Below are 20959 nucleotides of genomic sequence, written 5' to 3' on the forward strand. Positions count from 1 at the left end.
TCTAACATGAGGCCTTGTGTGCCCTCACTGTCATTTGGGATCAAAATGTCAGGTCCCTTCACCTTAGTTTCATAATGACAGAATCCTGACAGGGCAGAGATCAGAAGCAGTTTCAGTGTGGACCATAAACCTGAAAGGGCCGTGTAAATCAGTCTGACAAAGGCTGTTTAAGCCAGTTAAATGCAGACTTAACTTTAGGACCAAGGTATAAAGGTTTCAAATACTTTCTCAACAAATGAGTGAATTATTTTACAATCAACAAGGAAAATGGAGGAAGGAGAGAGGGGACTTTAAACATCACTTGCTCTTTTTAAAACCTGTTTACCTTAAAACAGTTTTATAACTATGTTCAATAAGTGATGAGACTGTGACATGGTTTATAGAAATCAGTAAAAGAATATCCTGGGGAAATAATATATATGAGTCAAAATTATTGGACTCTTTTTAAGAGTCCATATATAGTTGTGAAAATATCAATTAGGATGTGAATAGATTAAGATTGCTAAAATTTTAATTCCATTTTTAAATTTTTGATTATTTATGCGTGTGAACAACTTGTAGACAGAGTGGGTGGGGACTTTGGCACTGCCCCTCCTATTAACTACTCGAAAGCCATCTCAACAAACTTCCAATGTTAAAAAAAAAAAGACAAAAATATACAAATACAGCTTCAAGACCAATTCCATAAGCCTCCCCTTCCCACCCAAACCTTCTAACCAGTTTGCTGCCACCAAGACCCTTCTGTATAGGAATCCAAGAGTGGCTAATGATATAAGAACGGTTATTAGAAGTATGTGGTATCTCCCAGTACATCTCTGAATAACCTGAGTTAAATATAAACTATTATCAGAACCCATGTATTATTTGTCTCTTAAATAATTCATTTCTAAATATAGTCCATATGTGACTTGAAATTCTTAATAGCATTGAATAAAAACTCCTAAATACCAAGCATGTGTGCTTTCTCTGTGGCACAAAAACCATAGAGGTTTATCTGTGATTTTTTAAAACCCTACACCATCAATTTTATGGCTATTGTGATTATTAGAACACTTCTACTAGATATCTGCTACAACTAATGAATTAAAAGAGGATTCCCCTGACTGCTTAAGAAAACGTGAGTTCCTAAATTGTAGAGTAATTACAGACATTCAAATTTGCTATAAACAGCTCTGTGTTTTGCCTTTAGCTATTACTTGTCGAAAGCAAGATGGAGGACAGGCAGGCATCCACGAATGCCTCCAGTATGTGGGCCCTGTGCCAGCCCTCACCCAAGCCTGCCAGGTCCCCTGCCAAGATGACTGTCAGTTTACTAGCTGGTCCAAGTTTTCTTCGTGCAATGGAGACTGTGGGGCAGTGAGGACCAGAAAGCGCACTATTGTTGGTAAGAACCATCCATTGGAATGCCAAAGTCAGTGCCTGTCAAGATAGGAAAACACAAAAAAAGTAAGACCCAGGGAGTTCCAACAGTGTATTTGGAAAATGCACGAATGTTGTTGGTATAACTATACGTAATCCGTCAAGGAATTCGGATGCATATTTTAATATATTTTAATGTTGTCAGTGACAGACACATTAAAATATAGTAAAATATGTAATTTTAGTATAAAGAAAAAGGAGCCTTGAAAATTGCACTCCGTCTTCCTCTACAATACATGGAAGATTATTTTTTGTCTTACATATGTACTTTCAGTGGATTGCCTACAGACGTGAAGCGCTTGGAGAGAAGTATTTTGGGAACAAGAGGAAAGGTTGACACTTCATTTTCTTATCCCGTTCTCACTGTCACAGCCTCAGATTATCCTTCGTACTCTAGAAGAGGACTATGACATTAATTCTGTATCTGAAAACTGCATTTTTAAAAGGTAGTCACAATGACAAAAGACAGTGACACAGTGAACAAGAACAGGAGCCATCATACTGAACTAAACCCTGGTGCATTAAAAATATTGTCAGTTGCCAAAAGGAACTTGAAAATATTGGTGCTAGTAGACTACTCAGAATTTAAAAGTTATAAAAGAAGCCACCTGTCATGTTGAAAACTATATAAGCTAGTTTATGAAAGATACAGATAAATATATATCAAACATGTAATTTAAATAGTCTATAATATATAATATAATAAATATAAATATATGTGATCTGATTAAAATAATGATACACAATTTAAGCACATATTACTGTTATACTTGAGTTTTTATTTAAAAGAGAATTTATTTACATTTATAGGCAAACCATTTCAAATATTTTTACCCTAATATTAAATATCTTCATTTTGAATATTATTGATACTTCCTCCAGTAATCACCATGTATGTAAAATGAGTACTTTTTAGAAATGTTGAAAGATGCAAAATCATAATCAGAAAAATAAATACAAAAAAAGAAATACAAAAATCTTATTTTCTGATTTTTAATTCTATAGAGCTAGACCAGCTATTTGAAATTAACAAGAGAGCTATGCAGTTCAGTGCAATGACTGTCTCCATTCCATATTTTTATACATTATAAAGGAGAGACTTAGGCAGTTACCTCCAATTTCCCAGTCAGTGAAAACACATAATCTTTTCAGAGGACTTTAATTATTTTAAAGAGTATAAAATTTACCATCACAATTAGTGCCTTACATCAAACACTATTTTTAAATGAATATATATATATTTTTTGTATTTTTCCAAAGCTGGAAACGGGGAGGCAGTCAGACAGACTCCCGCATGTGCCCGACCGGGATCCACCCAGATGCCCACCAGGGGGCAATGCTCTGCCCATCTTGGGGCATTGCTCTGCTGTAATCAGAGCCATTCTAGCGCCTGAGGCAGAGGCCATGGAGCCATCCTCAGCGCCCAGGCAAACTTTGCTCCAGTGGAGCTTTGGCTGTGGGAGGGGAAGAGAGAGACAGAGAGGAAGGAGAGGGGGAGGAGTGGAGAAGCAGATGGGCGCTTCTCCTGTGTGCCGTGGCCAGGAATCGAACCCAGGACTCCTGCACGCCAGACCGACGCTCTACCACTGAGCCAACCAGCCAGGGCCAATATTTTTTAATTAGAAAAAAAAATGTATTCACTATGGAAAGCCTAACAAACTACCCAGATAGAAAGCACAGTGGGGTATGAAAATAGCATTTATTTATTGGTTACTTTTGAATATGGCTAAAATGGAGAAAAGAAGTTTAGTAAAAGAGAAAATTTAGGGGATGCTTAAAAGTAGTAATGATATTTTTCAACTTAAATTTGTCCACAGGAAAAAGTAAAAAGAAGGAAAAATGTAAAAATTCTCACGTGTACCCCCTGATTGAGACTCAGTACTGTCCCTGTGACAAGTACAGTGCGCAGCCCGTGGGGAACTGGTCGGACTGCATTTTACCAGAGGGAAAGGTGGACCTGTTGCTGGGAATGAAAGTCCAAGGAGAAATCAAGGAGTGTGGTCAAGGATACCGCTACCAAGCAATGGCGTGCTACGACCAAAATGGCAGGCTCGTGGAAGCGTCCAGATGTAACAGCCATGGTAATCCAGCTTTTCTTCAGTATTCTACATTTACTTCCTTTGGGGTGGAGGTAAAATTCACATGTATGAGAATGGAGGGAAATCAGGGCTTACAGAATTTTGTTTTATTGAACTTGAATGGGATGCCACAATGTATGTATATCACTTACGTGTAATGGGACATTTGGTGGCAGTTGTCTCACTGTCCAGCAGTTGGCAACTACAGCTCACAGTTGGTGGCAAAGAAACCTTACAGGAAGGCGAAACGGTGCCTTGGGGTTGATTAAGGGTCTGTTGAGTAGACCCAACCATCCTCAATAGGTCTCGAAACAGAAAAGAAGGAAGGAGGAGAGGAGGTTTCGATTTAATTTAACTTGAGAATAAAATTTAAACTAAACAAACTTTTAATAACTAAATTGGCAAGATTGCAATGTGCGTAAATGTCATAAGTGTCAGAGAAAAAGATTGAAAGCCATAACTGGTGAAAACTCAAGCATCTCCTGTTTAAATAAGCTCATTGAGTTGAAGTTGGCCCAAAAAATCTAAAAAGTGCCCATTTTTTATTTCTAAACATAAATAAGTAAATAAGAAGTTAAAATATAATGATAACAATTGAGTTACAAAAGGTTTGTGAAGGGTGGCCATCTTTGACCGGTATATTTAATGAACTCTTGGGTCATAAGTCTTAATATAATCAGCCTTAAGCAGGGTTTCTCCATTATTCTCTTATTTTAATGCAACTGTTTTTATAATGGAATGAGATCAGTTTACTGTGGGTCATGCTGAACCATAGGAGTCACACATTCGTACACTGGACAGTGATTCTCCCACCTTCTTCATAGAGGTGGCCTAAGAGAGATGGGTTAACTTGGCAGGAGGGGGTGCATGGCGGTTACCTTTCAATCTTGCTGAAATGACTTCTATGGGAATGGTACTCCTCCAGTTTTATTATATGGTTCAGAAAACAATGTGAACTTGGGACCATCTCATATTTATAAAGTATCAGGTAACATAGTGACACATTGATTGGAATCTCTTACACATTATACATGTTCTTACAAAGAAGTTTCCAAAAACCATCCCTCATGGTTCATGTTTTATGAAGATATAGTGGTAGAAGCCCTAAAGTCTCCATGATATTGAAGCTCTAGAAATAAGTATTTTTCAGGTTAACATACACACATTGCTAAGTTTAAGATCATCCCATACATTTCGAACAATTACTACCAAAGAAAAAAAGGGTTTAGTGTTTATAATAGGCACAGTTTGAGAAACATCTCTAAGAATGACTAAATATTTTATTCTCTGTATCATATAGCATAGGTACTGTAAATTAGACACCAGGAAAAATGCAAATGCACTTCTCATTCTGAGATGGTATGATGATAATGCATAAAGTTATAATTACATTAAAATGTAAAATTGGAGATTACTTCAAAAATATGTTTCTTTTGGAATGTAGCATGTAGGTATTTGCTCATGTTTTAAATTGTTATGCAGAGTGAATCACCGAAATGATCATTTGTTTTTCACAGAACTGGTGAGCTTACAGAGTGATTCTCATACATTCTCACTTGTACCCTGATCTGTTAATGAGATGCAGGAGTGCTTCTGTAAGCCACTTAACAGTCAATCTTATTTTTAGAATTAAAAAAAAAAACTTTTAAAATATCCTGTGACTCACAAAAGTGTTTGATCACTTATTATAGCAGAAGTACAAAAGTAATTGATAATGGACAAAGGCAGAAGACTTCCTAACTTAGCATTGTCGATTCAAAGCCTAAAGAAAGCAACACTGTATTTTAGAAGAAAAGTACAGATCAGAAAACGATGGGTCCTCAATGGCCCTGAACTTCATGAGGATTGCGAGGGGATCTGAGTCCCTTAACTAAGCGAACTGTTCCAGTTGGTTCTTTGTGTTTGTCCAACATTATTCCTTCTCTGTTAAAACTGATCCAAAATGTCCACTGGAACATTTCAGTGTTTACTAACATGTTTACTCAAAGTCAAGTCTAAGGAAACCGAATCTCTCTCTATTGCCTAATTACTTTGGAAATTACTACTTTTTAAACATATGTTCTGTCAATTCTCATGTTGTCAGTGGAAGGCTATAAGTTTGGCAGTCTCCTAAGCACGCTCTAAATGGCAATTTCTCTGTCCACTACCTTCCTTCAGTCAAACCAGCTTTTTAGAAAATAGAATGCAATTCCAAGCACTAACTACCTAGAGTTAGGCCAAACATCACAAGTTAAGGGTTCATATCTCTACATGACTGCGTTCACTTCAGTTTTACAAGTTTGGGGGTCCCTAGGTTAACCTTTTACTCACTAGTTGGCTATAGATTTCGGGGTTCCCACTACCCAATCAGGTTCAGGTTCATTAATTTACTGGAGTGACTCAGAGAACTCAGAAAAGAACCATACTAATAACTACAGTTTTATTATAGCAGAAGGATACAATTAGAACCAGCCAAAATAAGAAGCACAAAGGCAAAGTGTAGGAAAGTCACAAACACAAGGCTTCCATGTTCTCTTTTCGGAGCCAGGAGGCATTACCCTCTCTGCACATTAATGTGTGTAATATACCTGAGCTTTAATGTGCTAAGTTGTTACCGGGGTTCCATCATGTAGGCATGATAAATTGAATCATTGACCCCATGATTGAACTCAATCTTACCTCTCCAGAGATTGGTCAGATATCATGTGGCTTAATGCCCCAACACTCTAAACACCTGGTTGGACTTTGGATGTGACCAATCCCCTCCACCAGACATTTTTTTAGGATAAACTCATGTGTAGTCCAAGGGGCCCACAATGAATAACAAAGAGATTCTTATCATTTAAACTTGAGAAATCTCAGGGCTTGAAGTCTATCTCCCAGCAGTGTCAAAGACCAGCCAAATTCTTTATTATACAACAGAAGGCTTTAGAGCAGGGGTCTCAAACTCGCGGCCCATGGGCCGCATGCAGCCCGCCCACCAATTTTGTGCGGCTGCAGACTGGCCCGCAGATTAATCCACGAAGTTTGATTAGTCTGCGGGCCACACAAAATTGGTGGGCGGGCCGCACGGCCGCGAGTTTGAGACCCCTGCTTTAGAGTTTGCTATAAGAAATGGCCTTTAGCCTGACCAGGCAGTGGCGCAGTGGATAGAGCATCGGACTGGGACACGGAGAACCCAGATTTGAAACCTTGAAATTGCCAGCTTGAGTGCGGGCTCATCTGGTTTGAGCAAGACTCACCAGCTTGAGCCCAAGGTCGCTGGCTTGAGCAAGGGGTCACTCAGTCTGCTGTAGCCCCCCGGTCAAGGCACATATGAGAAAGCAGTCAATGAACAACTAAGATGCCACATGAAGAATTGATGTTTCTCATCTCTCTTCCTTCCTGCCTCTCTGTCCCTATCTGTCCCTCTCTGTCTCTGTCACACAAGAAAAATATAATGGCCTTGATAATGAAGAAATGTATCTATAAATCTGAATGTGCCTGTGTCCCAGTATTGGAATAACAGTATCAACAGAACCCCATGGCCATTAATGCTGATATTGAAATTTCCTGAATCTTTAAGTACTTAGCAGAATGAAGAGATATACCTTCATATTTATACAAAACAAATAAAAATAAATAACATCAAAATAGCATTCCACTGTAGTAATATTAATTTACCTGAACACTTCTCTATAATAATTTTAATTACCCAGTATTGATTAATTACTTTTTTGTGTGTATTTGTGACAGAGACAGGAAGAGACAGAGAGAGGGACAGAGAGGCAAGAAGGGAGAGAGATGAGAAGCATCAATTCTTCGTTGTGGCACCTTAGTTGTTCATTGATTGCTTTCTCATATGTGCATTGACCATGGGCCTTCAGCAGATCAAGTGAACCCTTGCCCAAGCCAGCGACCTTGGGCTCAAGCTGGTGAGCCTTGCTCAAACCAGATGAGCCCACACTCAAGCTTGCACACTTGGGTTTTTGAACCTGCGTCCTTCCCGTCCCAGTCCGACACTCTATCCACTGTGCCACTGCCTGGTCAGGCTGATTCATTACTTTTGATGCATTGAATGTATGAGTTTGGGTAGAATATTTGACTATAGGAGTTTGAATATATACATAGTTGTTTGGTTTCCCTGAGTTACATAGTTATCAATTTTTAATATATAATTGCAAAGGGATATCCTGTTCATTTGGGAATATTTTAATTTTAAAAGATATTTTTAAACCCATGAAGACAACAATAGATAAAGTTATAGCTATATTTCTCTCATTCCTGATTGCAGGCACATGCATATAATACATAAGTAAGTAAGAAAGATTTTTTTTTAAGGTCACTTTGGAGATTAATCCAGATGTTTCACATGGAGATTAATCCAGATGTTTCACATAGAGTACCAGCGTTGCTCATTTACACAGCTGTAAATCAGAACCAACCAATATTTCCCATGTGTTTTCAAAATGAATTCTTTAATCTATCAACAGTGCACCTTTCAACAGCACAATGTTAATAATTGTGAAGGTGTTGAAAGCTACTTTATCTGCGCATTCATAATTCAAATGAATGAGGTGATTGAATATATCTCAAAGGCAATATGTCCTCTGGTTGCCCCTTTAAGGCTGCTAGTGTTTTATATCCATTTCAACCTGAAACAGCAGTCATAGGATACAAAAAAAATATGAAGAGAAATGAGGGGTTTGATTTTTCCATGTGTCAAATTCAGTGTTGAACTGCAAAAAGTTTTAGCACCCTAATTGTGAGGTCATTTATTTTATTCCAGTGTTTCTCAGAAGCCATAAATCGCTTCAAGATGCCAGCAGTTTATTTAGCTTCAAAGTACTTCAAATGCTTCTGCCTTTCCCATGATTGTTTGGTGTTAATTGCCTTCAAAAATGATCTTAGTGAAGAAGGCAGGGGAATGCTTATCTAGCGGTTCACGACAAGCATTAAAGATTTTAATTGTGTTAGATAAACATGACAGGCAATTATTGAATGTTGTCACACACTGGAAAATAAAAATGGAACACTAAGCATTATATTCTGTGGCAGTATTGTCTCAGTGCCTAAATGTATCTTTTAACCATTTCATAGGCTGAGTTTCATTTGAGAGATGTTTTCTAAAATATGCTTTTGGAAAGGTCATACATAAACATGTTAAGTGTTACTGCTTAATAATACATTGTGAATCAGTCTGAAGTCATACATGTTAAATCTCACTAACGCCATAATACTTAAAAAAAATAAAATAGAGCCTGACCTGTGGTGGCACAGTGGATAAAGCGTCGACCTGGAATGCTGAGGTCACCAGTTCAAAACCCTGGGCTTGCCTGGTCAAGGCACATATGGGAGTTGATGCTTCCAGCTCCTCCCTACCTTCTCTCTCTGTCTCTCTCTCCTCTCTCTCTTCCTCTCTGTCTCTCTCTCTCTCCCTTTCTCTCTCCTCTCTAAAATGAATAAATAAAATTTAAAAAAATAAATAAAATAGAAAGAATCTCCATTAATCTGTTACCATGTGGAGTAATGACACGAAAGATTATGTGTTTCTACTTTCCACTACAAATACAAAATATCAAAAGGTTAGAGGTTTATTTTTGCAGTCATTTTGAAATTTAACAAGGAAAAATGCAATTTTTTAATAAATATTTTAATAAAATAACTTTTGAAATACTAGTGTCCCTTTGCCAAAGCTATTGATAATATTTGGAAATAATTGGGATTTAATAAACATTATTAGACTTTTACAAACATTAAATAGTTTGGTGACAAAATGGCATTGATTTGGAAATTAGACATTTTTTACAGTTTGATTCTATTTCTTAAATTATTACTATGCAACACAAAACTATTACATTAAAAAATTATTACTGGCCCTATCAGGAGTTACATTTTTAAGCATCTCATGCTGTTTTAGATTAAATTTATTTACTGGCTGTGCTGTATGTAAAGGGAACTGAAATTTGAAATATATTTCAACTCAAAATAGTAAAGTAAGCTTTTGTTTCCTTACCTCAAGCCATAATTAAAGTCAAGGTATAAGATTTAAGTAGATCACTACAACCTGTTTGAAAATTGTCATGCTTTTCAAAATTTTAGTAAGCATTGTCGTAAAGTATCCATGAATTCTTTATTAGACTTTCATTTCTATCATTATCAATACTCCCAGAGCCTTCTTTACTCTCCATAGTGTATTCAAAACTTAACAGTTGCATCTTCTCTCTGTCCTCACTGTGGCACAGTTGGTAAAACCCCAAGTGGCACATCTGACTTTGTGAAGATTATCTGTTATTTATTCCTACTTTCTTTCTTTTTCAGTGACAGTTGGCAAATGATATTATATTAGTTTCAGGTTTGCAAAATAGTGACTTAGACATTTATATAACTTATGAAGTGACCACCCAGATAAGTCTAGGACCTATCTGACATTGTCCTCATTCCCACTTTTGAAAACTCTGTTATTGCATCCTGCTCTTAATAATTACCAAATCTGTGATCCCATCTTTTAAAAAAAACTTTCTTTTACACTTCATTTACAAGTAGGTTTTATAATATGCACATTTGCTGATGCATCAAATTGACTCCTAGAATACATGCAACAGAAAAGCATGCATATGTCCACCAAAAGACATGTTCTAGAATATTCATAATAGTACTACGAATAATAGCTCCACATTGAAAAATACCCAAATATCAACAATAGGATGAATAAATAAGCCGTAATATGTATATACACAACAGAATACCATATATCAATTAGAACGAAAAATCTTCAACAACATGCAACAAGAAGGATGAATCTGACGTTGCGGTGCAGAATGAAAGGAAGCTAGCGCACATAGGTATACACTATCTGATTCTATTCACAGAAATGTTCAAGAAGTAAAACTTTTCCATATTGTGAGGAGTTGGGGTAATGGTTGCCCATGTGACAAGGGGTAGTGATCAGAAAGGAACACACAGTAGAGTTCTGGAGTGTTGGTTTCATGGGTTTTTCAACGAACTTTGGACTTATGAAACAGGGAGACCATAATAAGTTTCAAACAGGTAACGTATATCTTTGACCAAAGTACTGGATATAATATGTAGAAAGGCCAAAACTCTACTGTTCTTCCAGATTTTAGTTGTTCTGCCTGTCTGCAAGACCATTCCCTAATTTCTGTCCTAAACACACACACACACACTCTTCCTCTCTCTCTCTCTCTCTCTCTCTCTCTCTCTCACACACACACACACACACACACACACACACACACACACACACACAAATGAATGCAAGTAAAACTGATGAAACTTAAATAAGCTCAATAAATTATATCAATCTTAGTATCTTGGTTAAAACTATAGTATAATTACCATGGAAGGAAACTGGGAAAGTATACAAAGGACCTCTCTCTATTATTTCTAGCAATTGTCTGTGAATCTATAATTATCTTGATGAGAAAAATTTAAAAAAAAGAAAAGAAAAGGAGGGAGTACCTAATAAAGACAAGAAAATATTATCAATTTCCAAAAGTCAGACCCTACACCAAGTGAACTGTATCATAATGTCTTGGATTGCTGGAAACCTATACTTTTAGTGTGTGTTCCAGGTGATTTATGATAAAGCAAGGCTAGGAAATACTGTGTGTAGTAAATTGGCTAGGATTTTGTTTTGTTTTGTTTTGTGTTTTTTTGTTTGTTTTTTTTTCTTTTACAGAGACAGAGAGAGAGTCAGAGAGAGGGATAGACAGGGACAGGCAGACAGGAACGGAGAGAGATGAGAAGCATCAATCATTAGTTTTTCATTGCGCATTGCAACACCTTAGTTGTTCATTGATTGCCCTCTCATATGCGCCTTGACCGCGGGCCTTCAGCAGACCGAGTAGCCCCTTGTTGGGGCCAGCGACCTTGGGTCCAAGCTGGTGGGCTTTTGCTCAAACCAGATGAGCCTGTGCTCAAGCTGGCAACCTCGGGGTCTCGAACCTGGGTCCTCTGCATCCCAGTCCGACGCTCTTTCCACTGCGCCACCGCCTGGTCAGGCGGCTAGGATTTTAACACTATCTCAATCAGGGCACTTGGGACATAAGCGAATATATTAAATTTGTCATATTGTTTTTTAGGTGGTCTTATTTCACTCTAATAAAAGAAATCAGTATTTGTTGGTTCTTTTAAAAATCTACCTAGAGTAAAAATAATAAAATACAGGAGGATTAAATTTAACAAAAGAAGTACAAGGCTCACACACTAAAAACTGCAGAACATCACTGAAAGAAATTGAAGAAGACCACAATAAGTGGAAAGAATTATCTGTAAGCTTAAGTAATAATTTTGAAATGAACTACCATAATAACCACCATTTCAGGAAGAGAAGTGTCATAACCAGTGCCTCAAAGTCGCCTCATGTTCCACTTCCAAAATCAAGAGTATCTTTGGACATTATTGCTCATTCATTTATTTTTAGCTTTACAGAAGTTCTTTTCTTTTTTCTTTAATTTTATTTATCCATTTTAGAGAGGTAGAGGGGATTGAGTGAAAGGCAAAGGGGAGGAGCAGGAAGTATCAAATCCCATCTGTGCCTTGTCCAGGCAAGTCCAGAGTTTCGAACCAGCAACCTCAGCATTCCAGGTTGACACTATCCACAGCACCACCACAGGTCAAGCCAGGAAAATTATTCTTTTAGCTGAATTCCTTTATAATTTACTCAGTAAAATTATAAAATTAAAATTCCTTTATAATTGCCAAAAGGAATTTACTATAGATATCTTGTGTTCTAAGCATTCTTCTAGAATCTGAGGAAGTTTATATCCTAATGATGAAGATAAATAATGCAGACGTAAGGAAATAACATAAATTTAATGCTAACTAAAGGTGGGAAGTGATGGTGGCTTGAAGATAATATAAGAATTGGGATATATTTTTGAAACATTGCCATGGGACTGACTTGACAATCTTGTACCTGGATTTTTAAGATGGCAGTACTCCCAAATTGATCAAACTATTCAACACAATTCTTATCAGAATGTTAGGTTTCAGTTTGAGCAAAAATTTACAAGCTGATTCTAAATGCATACAGAAATGCAAGGGACCCAAAAAAGCCAAAATATTCTTTAAAAATAAAATTATTTGACTGTGGGTGGTGGGTACACAACATAATCAACCGTTCAAATGCTATAGAAATGTTTATCTTTTTGATCAATGTCACCCCATTAAATTTAATTTTCTAAATAATAAAATTAAAATGAGTGAAGTTAGAACACTCACACTTTCTGATTTCAAAACTTACAAAGTTATAGTAGTCAATACAGTGTTTTAATGGCATAGAGATCAATAGAATGAAATTAAGAATCCAGATATAAACCCTTACATTTATCCTCAATTGATTTTCAACCAGGTACCAAAACAATTCAGTACAGAATAGTCTTTTTAACGCATGAACCTGGGATAACTTGATAATCACATACAAAAGAATGAGTTGGACCCTTAACTTTTATTATATACAAAAATGAACTCAAATGAATCTGATAGCTAAGTAAGAGCTAAAACTCTAGAACTCAAAAGAAAACATAGGTATAAATCTTCATAACCTTGAATTAGGCCTTGGTTAACTAGATATGACATCCAAGATCAAGCAACCATAGACAAAAAGAGGTAAATAGGATTCTTTAATATTGAAAACTGTTGTTCTTCAAAGGACACTGAAATAAAAAGACATTAAAAGTTTTAACAAATGTAGAAATTTGAGTACTTACACCTTGCTTAGTCATATTATAAAATGGTGCAGTAACTTTGGAAAACAGTTTGGTGCTTAATCAAAGAGTAAAATATTTAGAGTTGTCATATGACCCAGCAATTTCACTCCTAGCTATATACCCAAGAGAACTGAAAACAGTTCCACACAGAAACTTGTGCACAAATGTTCACAGTAAAAACAATTATAATATACAAAATGTGGAAATGACTAAAATACTCATCCAATGATGAGTGGATAAACAAAAATATGATATAGCCATACAATGGAATATTCTTTAGTCATAAAAAGGAATAAAGTACTAACACCTGCTAAAACATAAATGAACTTTGAAAACACTATACTAAGTGAAAGAAGCCAACCACAAAAACACATGTAATGTTTTATTTCATTGAAACAGATACAGAATAGCGAATTCTGGATACAGAATAGCGAATTTTTAGAGACATAAAGACAATGAGTGGTTGCTAGGAGATGGGGAGGAGAAAATGAGAAATGATTGCTAATAGGTATAGGGGTTTTTTTGTGGTGATGAAAATATTCTGAAATTAGATAGTGGTGGTGATGCTCAACTCAATAAATACATTAAATATCAAAAAGTGAGCTATTATGGAATATGAATTGTGTCTCAATAAAGTTTTTTAAAAATCTACTTAGAATTCCTAGTACAAATTGTTGCTCTTAAAAGCATTTTCAAAACTGAATACTTCATGTTGATGTAAACTGATAAGGCAGAATGTTTTCTTGCGTCAAGAACACGTACTCTGCACAGTCAGAATATAATAGAAGACAACATTGACTCTTGACCAGAGGCATTTTGCTTTTCTTACATATTTGCCTTGAGAACACTAATGCTAAAATAATATAGTGAAACACCAAGTTGGTGGTAAGGGACTATTCAAAGAAAATGATCCTCTTTCTCAAGACAAATCTGTCGAGTATTAAGCTAATAGGTTGTGTGATTTGATGGAATGAATACTGGACTGGACCTCAGAAAACCTCTCCTCACACCTCACCTCACTGTATGACCTTGCACTTGGCAATTATCTCTCTGCATCTGTTTTCTTGTCTGTCCAGTAGAATATCAATACCTGCCCCGTGCATTTATAAGGTTTTCAGGAGAATCAAATGAATACAAGAGCTGAAGGTGGTTTGAGATTGACAGCACTATAAAAATATGAAACATTATTTATTTAACATCCTTCACTTTTCTTCTTTGGACTTGATTTTCAACAAAGGGAAAATATAAGATGCTAAGTTAAATGCTTCCTTTTGGATAGTGATTGAAAGGGTCTGGCTTTCTTTTTTAGCAAGAACATTGCTTGGACTCAGAAACTTGAACTGGTGTGACATGAACCGATAGGATTTTGTAGAAAACTGTTATAATTTTTTTAATGAATCATTCTGTCAGCATGGGAATGATATGGCAGCCGACAGGTTATTGTCAATTAAACACGAGCTGTCAGAAAGTCAGAAATGCTGAAATATGGTGAATCCTAAGCAGATCATATGGCAGCTGCTCAGCTGTTATTCTAACAGAGTCGCTGTGTGTATGTGTCATTTTCCTGCAAAATTTAATTTGAATTCTTAACTACAGAGACATCTCTGCATTACCATGTCGCTGTCAAGCCAAACGTGGACCTTCTAAATGAGCGGGAATGGTGGGCGGCAGTGGGCGAGTGACACATGGAGAGGATGGCTCTCGTCTCATTTTCCTCCGCTCAGGTTACATCGAAGAGGCCTGCATCATCCCCTGCCCCTCTGACTGCAAGCTCAGTGAGTGGTCCAACTGGTCCCGCTGCAGTAAGTCCTGTGGGAGTGGGGTGAAGGTTCGCTCTAAATGGCTGCGTGAAAAACCATATAATGGAGGACGGCCTTGCCCCAAGCTGGACCATGTCAACCAGGTATTATCTGCCATTGGAAATACTAAAGTATTGTGATTTAGATTCACAAAGATCTTTTTTTTTTTTCCAAAGTGGATGGCCCCTGAATAAGAAATTTGACCCATTTTATCAATATTTTTTAGTTATGTATTTCTTTTTTATATGAATTTATTAAGGTGACATAGTTAATAAAATTATACAGTTTTCTGGTGCCCCATTCTACAAGACATCTCTATTGTGCTCACCCTCCACCAAGTAAGTCTTCATCTATCACCATTTAACCTCCAATGCCTTTGACCCATTTTATCTGTAGAATGCCTGGTTTACTTCATGTATATATATATTATTAAAATCCCAAAACAGATTTTATTTCTGTATTCTTGAAATATTGAGTACCCTGCATATATATGTGGATGAATATATTTTAATGGAAATAAAATGAAATGTACCTTTAAAATAATGTCAAGGTATTTAACCTGTCATAAAATTATATTGAACTGGTGCTGAGAGCGAGATTGTTTCATTCTTAGACTCTCAGAAAAAAATATCTCATTTATCAACCACTTAAATGAAAATCAAAGAAAATTTATAGGTTTGGGTCTAAAATTAGAATATATATACTGTGTATTCATTTAATTTTTTATTGATATTAAGTATCTTTAAAATTTTAAAGATGGCCTCAATGTTACTACTGTATGTTTTCTATCAATTTAGTCATTGACCTTTTAAATCTTATTTTAAACTTTATTGGACTTCAGATGCACTTTATTAGTTGCTGTTAATAGTTGTTGTTTGTGTTCTATTGGAAATATAAAGTAAAACGGTAATAGGAGGAATTGTGGCTAATTTAAATGTAATATGAGATGCATCAGACAATTATGTTCAGCCTGCATGTGAATTAGACAAGAATGAATTTCATATACTATGAGTATATGTTTATGTGTATTTAAATCTAAATCTTAATCAAATGAACCAAGTTATGTATATGAACCAACCTTAAATGAATAGATATATTTTATACATACATAGACTGTCTAAAATCTCCAAATATACTGCTTCCCAAAACACAAACCTTTCTTCCCAAATTAACCTGAATTTGTTTATAACAATAAAAATACACTGTAGAGAAAATAAAAATAACTTTTGAATAAAAGGATTAGGATGAAGAAAGTGTAGAATTAAACTCCATAGAGAGTACTCTGAAGGAATCTTGATTTTTCCCCAAGTAGCTGGATTTGTCCTTAAATTCACCTGAAGGTGTATACTGTACTACTCCACTGCCATCTATTGGTCATCGAGTTTCCCTGTCCTAGGGAATATTTCCAAAGAAGAAAATTTATATAGTTTCATGACCCTAATGAAATAGAAAAATGCAAATGTAATATTTGTAATAAAAAAAGAATATTTTTCTGTAAGTTTAGAAATCTTGAATTTCCAAAAATAAATTTAAATTTTAACAAATTTTATCCATGGTCATACTAAAGAGAAATGTTCTCTATGGGTGAATTGGCAAAGGTTTAAGACTTTGTGCCCAATTGTCTTTGCTGTGAAAAGTCTTTCCTCTTAGCCATTTCTCTGTCACTCCCCAGTTCTCATAAAATCTAAAGCAGGGTTTGATAAGGACACGGAGGTATTTGTTTCCAGCTTACTGGTGGTACATCGAGACATTAACAACTGAAAAATCAAAGCTACAACAGTAATATATTCCTGAATATTCAACTTTGAATATAAATGTTCCACATTTAAAAAAGAAACTTTTAAGAATTTATATATTAGTAGGATATTAGAAAAGTAAAAACTACACAGAGGTTTGTGTCAATGTTGAAAACTGTAAATCACATAGATATTGTTACAGTTGTAATTCCTCAATCCAATCACGGGCGTTTTGACTTGTAAATGTGTCTGAAGTTCTGTTTCCCATTGAGGAGAAATACAGATGGGCTGATGAAGATGGATAGGTTTATCAGTCAATCTGTACATAGATGGGACGTTCACAGTTTGAACCACAGATAGTTGCAGTGATTATCAGTTCCCTGTGATTAGTATATATTTTGAGCTCTATTCAATTGCCTATGATGTCTTCATTCTATCTAATACTTTTCTTGACTCTGCTGTTTGCAGTAGTTATTTGTGTATCTTAATTTTAAACAATGAGTTGCTTTTTCTCTCCCAAAATCTAGAAAAAAGTCCTAATTATTTAAAATATATATATAAATATACACACACTTTTCTCTAGGGATAAAAATATTTGAAACTTGGACCATGAGTTTTTCTCATTATTTCACTTGTGTTTGTTTCTCTCCCGGTTCTGACTCCTGTTGAATGTACCCACTCCAGGCACAGGTAAGAACTCCGGAACCTCTTGGTTCACAACAGAGTGCTGCTTGTTTTCTCTTTTACTCCCAATTTCAGGGAAAGTGGGGTTTTTTTTCCTACGAGTGTCTTTTATCTTTTACAGGGGAAAATACCATACTTTTCATAAAATTTGTGTTCTGCAGTTCCCTTTTTACCTCCTAGCGTGCTGCCTGTGTTTCCTTATGCTAGACTCAGGTGCAGGGCTGGGAACGAGCTTGACTTCACCGCCTTGACAAGGCAATGAGACCTTCGCTCCTGATCTCATGCTTCTCAGAGGGAGAGTAAAGGGGCAGGTGGGCTAGTGTGGGGGGCAGGAGGGGGCTCTGAACTGATTTGTGTTCACCCCAATGTGGGAGATTAAAATACACGCCATCAAAGGATTAGGAAAGATGGCATTTTCCCTTCAATTCTCCCTTCCCCACAAGCTGTAAGGAAATGTTTTACACAGTGGAAATTAGTCATGTTTTAATATAGCACCCAATGCGAGTGTGATCAGTTATGACAGTAAGTAGAGATTCTTACTCTAACACTGCATATTTTTTATTATTACTTAGAATAAGTTCACTTTGTCATTTTACTTGGGTATTTAATCCAATAAAATTTACACAAAAGAATGGCTCCTAAGGGCTATTTAAATCTATATTTTCTGTAATTAGTTATATAAGACTAACTGTGTACATATGCTATAGTGTATGTGTGTAAAATATAAAATAGAGTTGTCTTACTTAGGTTTTGAAATGATTAAAAAAAACACTTTCCTATATAGATGAGTCGACTGTTGCAGTGGATTATGGTCTATTTATTTCCTTTATTTTATCATTCTTGTCATTGAGAAAAGAGCATAATTGTTCATTGTTCTATAAACTCTGAAACCAAACAAACCACCTCAAACTTGGGGCTGAAAGCTCTTATAGATACCAGCACACAAAAAATTTGCTTTGTTTAAGTGACCCTCACTGCCTTAGGCTGTAGGTGTATAATATGAGACCAGTTTCAGACCTTGCTTTCAAACCCTAAATCAGCAGTTTTCTTTATTCAGTGTGAGGAGGGGAGGCAGAGAGGCTCCTGCATGCGCCCTGACGGAAATTCACCTAGCAAGCCCACTAGGGAGCAATGCTCTGCCCATCTGGGACATTGCTCCCCAACCAAGATCCTCTTACCTGAGGCAGACGCCATGGAGCTATCCTTAACCCCCCACCCCGGGGCCAACTCGCTCCAATCAAGCCATGGCTGCAGGAGGGGAAGAGAGAAAGAGAGAGATAAACCAGAGGGGGAGGCGTTGAGAAGTAGATGGGCGCTTCTCCTGTGTGCCTTGACTAAGAATCGAACCCAGGACATCCACATGCCAGGCCAATGCTCTACCACTGAGCTAACTGGCCAGGGCAAATCAGCAATTTTCAACTACCTTTTTCATCTCATGGCACACAAACTAATTACTAATTTCTGTGGCACGCCAAATACATCATATTATAAACTATAATATATTTTGCCAATTTGACAAAAAAAAATATAGATGTGATTTTGATTCATTCACACCTGATAGCTACTGCTGTGTTGGCTGTTATCATTTGTTTTATTTGACAAACTAAGGGAAAAGAAGTCAGTGCCCCTGACTAAATAGTTCGGTATTTCATATTTTAAAAATTCATGTGGCACACCAGTGTGCCTAGCATACCAGTTGAAAATTGCTGCCCTAAGTGATTGAGCATTAGTTTGAGGATGGCTTTATTTCTTGTTATTTATATTTTAATTTAATTTCATAAATGAAACACAAACATATGTTTTCATTGTTATTTATTGAGACAACAAGCCAAAGTATATTTATTTGAAAATAGCTACATTTATACACTTATTTTATTCATTCATTCATTCATTTATATATTCAACAACTATCTATTGATTGCCTAACATGAGTAGCCTGTGGTAAGTACTGAAGACACACAAAACTATAAACAAGACCATTGGCCCGGAACATGACAATACTTTGTGGTAATGTTACCTGTGTTTGGGGTCCTTAGGGCCCCCAAGATAGAAATGGAGAGGAACTACCAAGCGAAATACTGGAGCCCAAGGGAGGCAGCACAGAGAAGAGAGGGTCCTGGGAACTGACCGGAGGGGCAGGGAGGCTGGGGTAGGGGTGGCTGGCTCTGCCTGCCTGCTTTTATAAGCTGGGGACAGTGCAGCTCTGAGCACAGAGGCAGGCTTTATAACATTACATGGAGTGAAATAAGCAAATCAGAAAAAACCAAGAACTGCATGATTCCATACATAGGTGGGACATAAAAACGAGACCAAGAGACATGGACAAGAGTGTGGTGGTTACGGTGGAGGGGGGAGGAGGAGAGGGATGGAGAGGGGAAGGGGGAGGGGGAGGGGCACACAAAGAAAACTAGCTAGAAGGTGATGGAGGACAATCTGACTTTGGGTGATGGGTATGCAACATAATTGAATGACAAGATAACCTGGACATGTTTTCTTTGAACATATGTACCCTGATTTATTGATGTCACCCCATTAAAATTAATAAAAATTTATTAAAAAAAAGAAAAGAAAAAGGCAGACTTGTGGAATTTTCCATGTCAGGGTCAAGCTACTTTCTTCTTCTGTTGGGTCGCTTAGCACGTGTTTCGGCACCTGCACTAGGAGGGACAAGGTGCTGGGCCGCACCTACTGCCACCCCAGGAAGGTCACAGAGCAGTCAAGCCTCAATCAGCTACCTGTGCAGAACACTGGTTTCGATTTCTGCAAGGAAGGAAGCGGTTTGAAGGGAGATAAGAAAGGCTACTTCTTTATTCTCGGACAAGGAGGAGCTGGGGTGGGACAGTTTCCGGTCAGTTTACCTGGTGTTCCTTCTGGCCACCTGGTATCCCTTCAGTCCTGGGCCCGAGTCCCCGTGCCGTCTTGGTAAGGGTCAGTACAGGGAAGTAGGTAATGCCCCAGATGTGGTCCAGCAGGTCAGACCTACAACGGCAATGTGATAATGGAGCAACAGGGTCCAGCACAGCCAGTTCCGCCCAGTGGAGTAATACAGCTCTCCATGATAACTTCCAGTAACAGTGGAGAGAAATAGAAGTAGCTGAAGTAAAAGTTTACTGATTATTGTGATGTAAGCTCTTCCCTCTCAATCTCATCAGGTGCCTGACAGGAGACCACTGAGAACTGTGTGTGTTGCAGGTGTACGAGGTCGTCCCTTGCCAGAGTGACTGCAGCCAGTACATATGGGTCGCAGAGCCATGGAGTGTCTGCAAGGTGACCTTTGTGGACATGCGGGATAACTGCGGAGAGGGCGTGCAAACCCGCAAAGTGAGGTGAGGCCACGACCAGGGCCCAGAGAACAAAACACACCTCCTCCCTGTTTCCTGCCTGCCAGAGAGAGCGTCCACGCCCTCCCGACCTTCTAATGCACTGCCGCTAGTTTTACTTTTAGGGGCTCAGTGCTCATGGAACACTGTCAGGGGATCTGCTTCAAGCAACCTCCTGTCACACTCGCCCTTCCCACTCAGGAAGCTTCGCTCTGAGGTGCTCTTCTTGCA

The 20959-nt window shown here is 37.3% G+C and overlaps 1 protein-coding gene across 1 annotated transcript in view; it reads left to right on the forward strand.

Annotated features, from left to right (window-relative positions):
* THSD7A (thrombospondin type 1 domain containing 7A) overlaps window positions 1-20959 on the forward strand; it is a 391822-nt gene that overhangs the window by 332475 nt on the left and 38388 nt on the right. Inside the window, exons 12-16 of the mRNA XM_066354435.1 lie at window positions 1190-1384; window positions 3237-3500; window positions 14914-15092; window positions 17409-17414; window positions 20601-20734. Of these exons, the coding sequence (XP_066210532.1) occupies window positions 1190-1384; window positions 3237-3500; window positions 14914-15092; window positions 17409-17414; window positions 20601-20734 (778 nt within the window). The remainder of the gene's footprint in view (window positions 1-1189; window positions 1385-3236; window positions 3501-14913; window positions 15093-17408; window positions 17415-20600; window positions 20735-20959) is intronic.

This window comes from Saccopteryx leptura, chromosome 12 (assembly GCF_036850995.1).
Source record: "Saccopteryx leptura isolate mSacLep1 chromosome 12, mSacLep1_pri_phased_curated, whole genome shotgun sequence".
Taxonomy (NCBI): domain Eukaryota; kingdom Metazoa; phylum Chordata; class Mammalia; order Chiroptera; family Emballonuridae; genus Saccopteryx; species Saccopteryx leptura.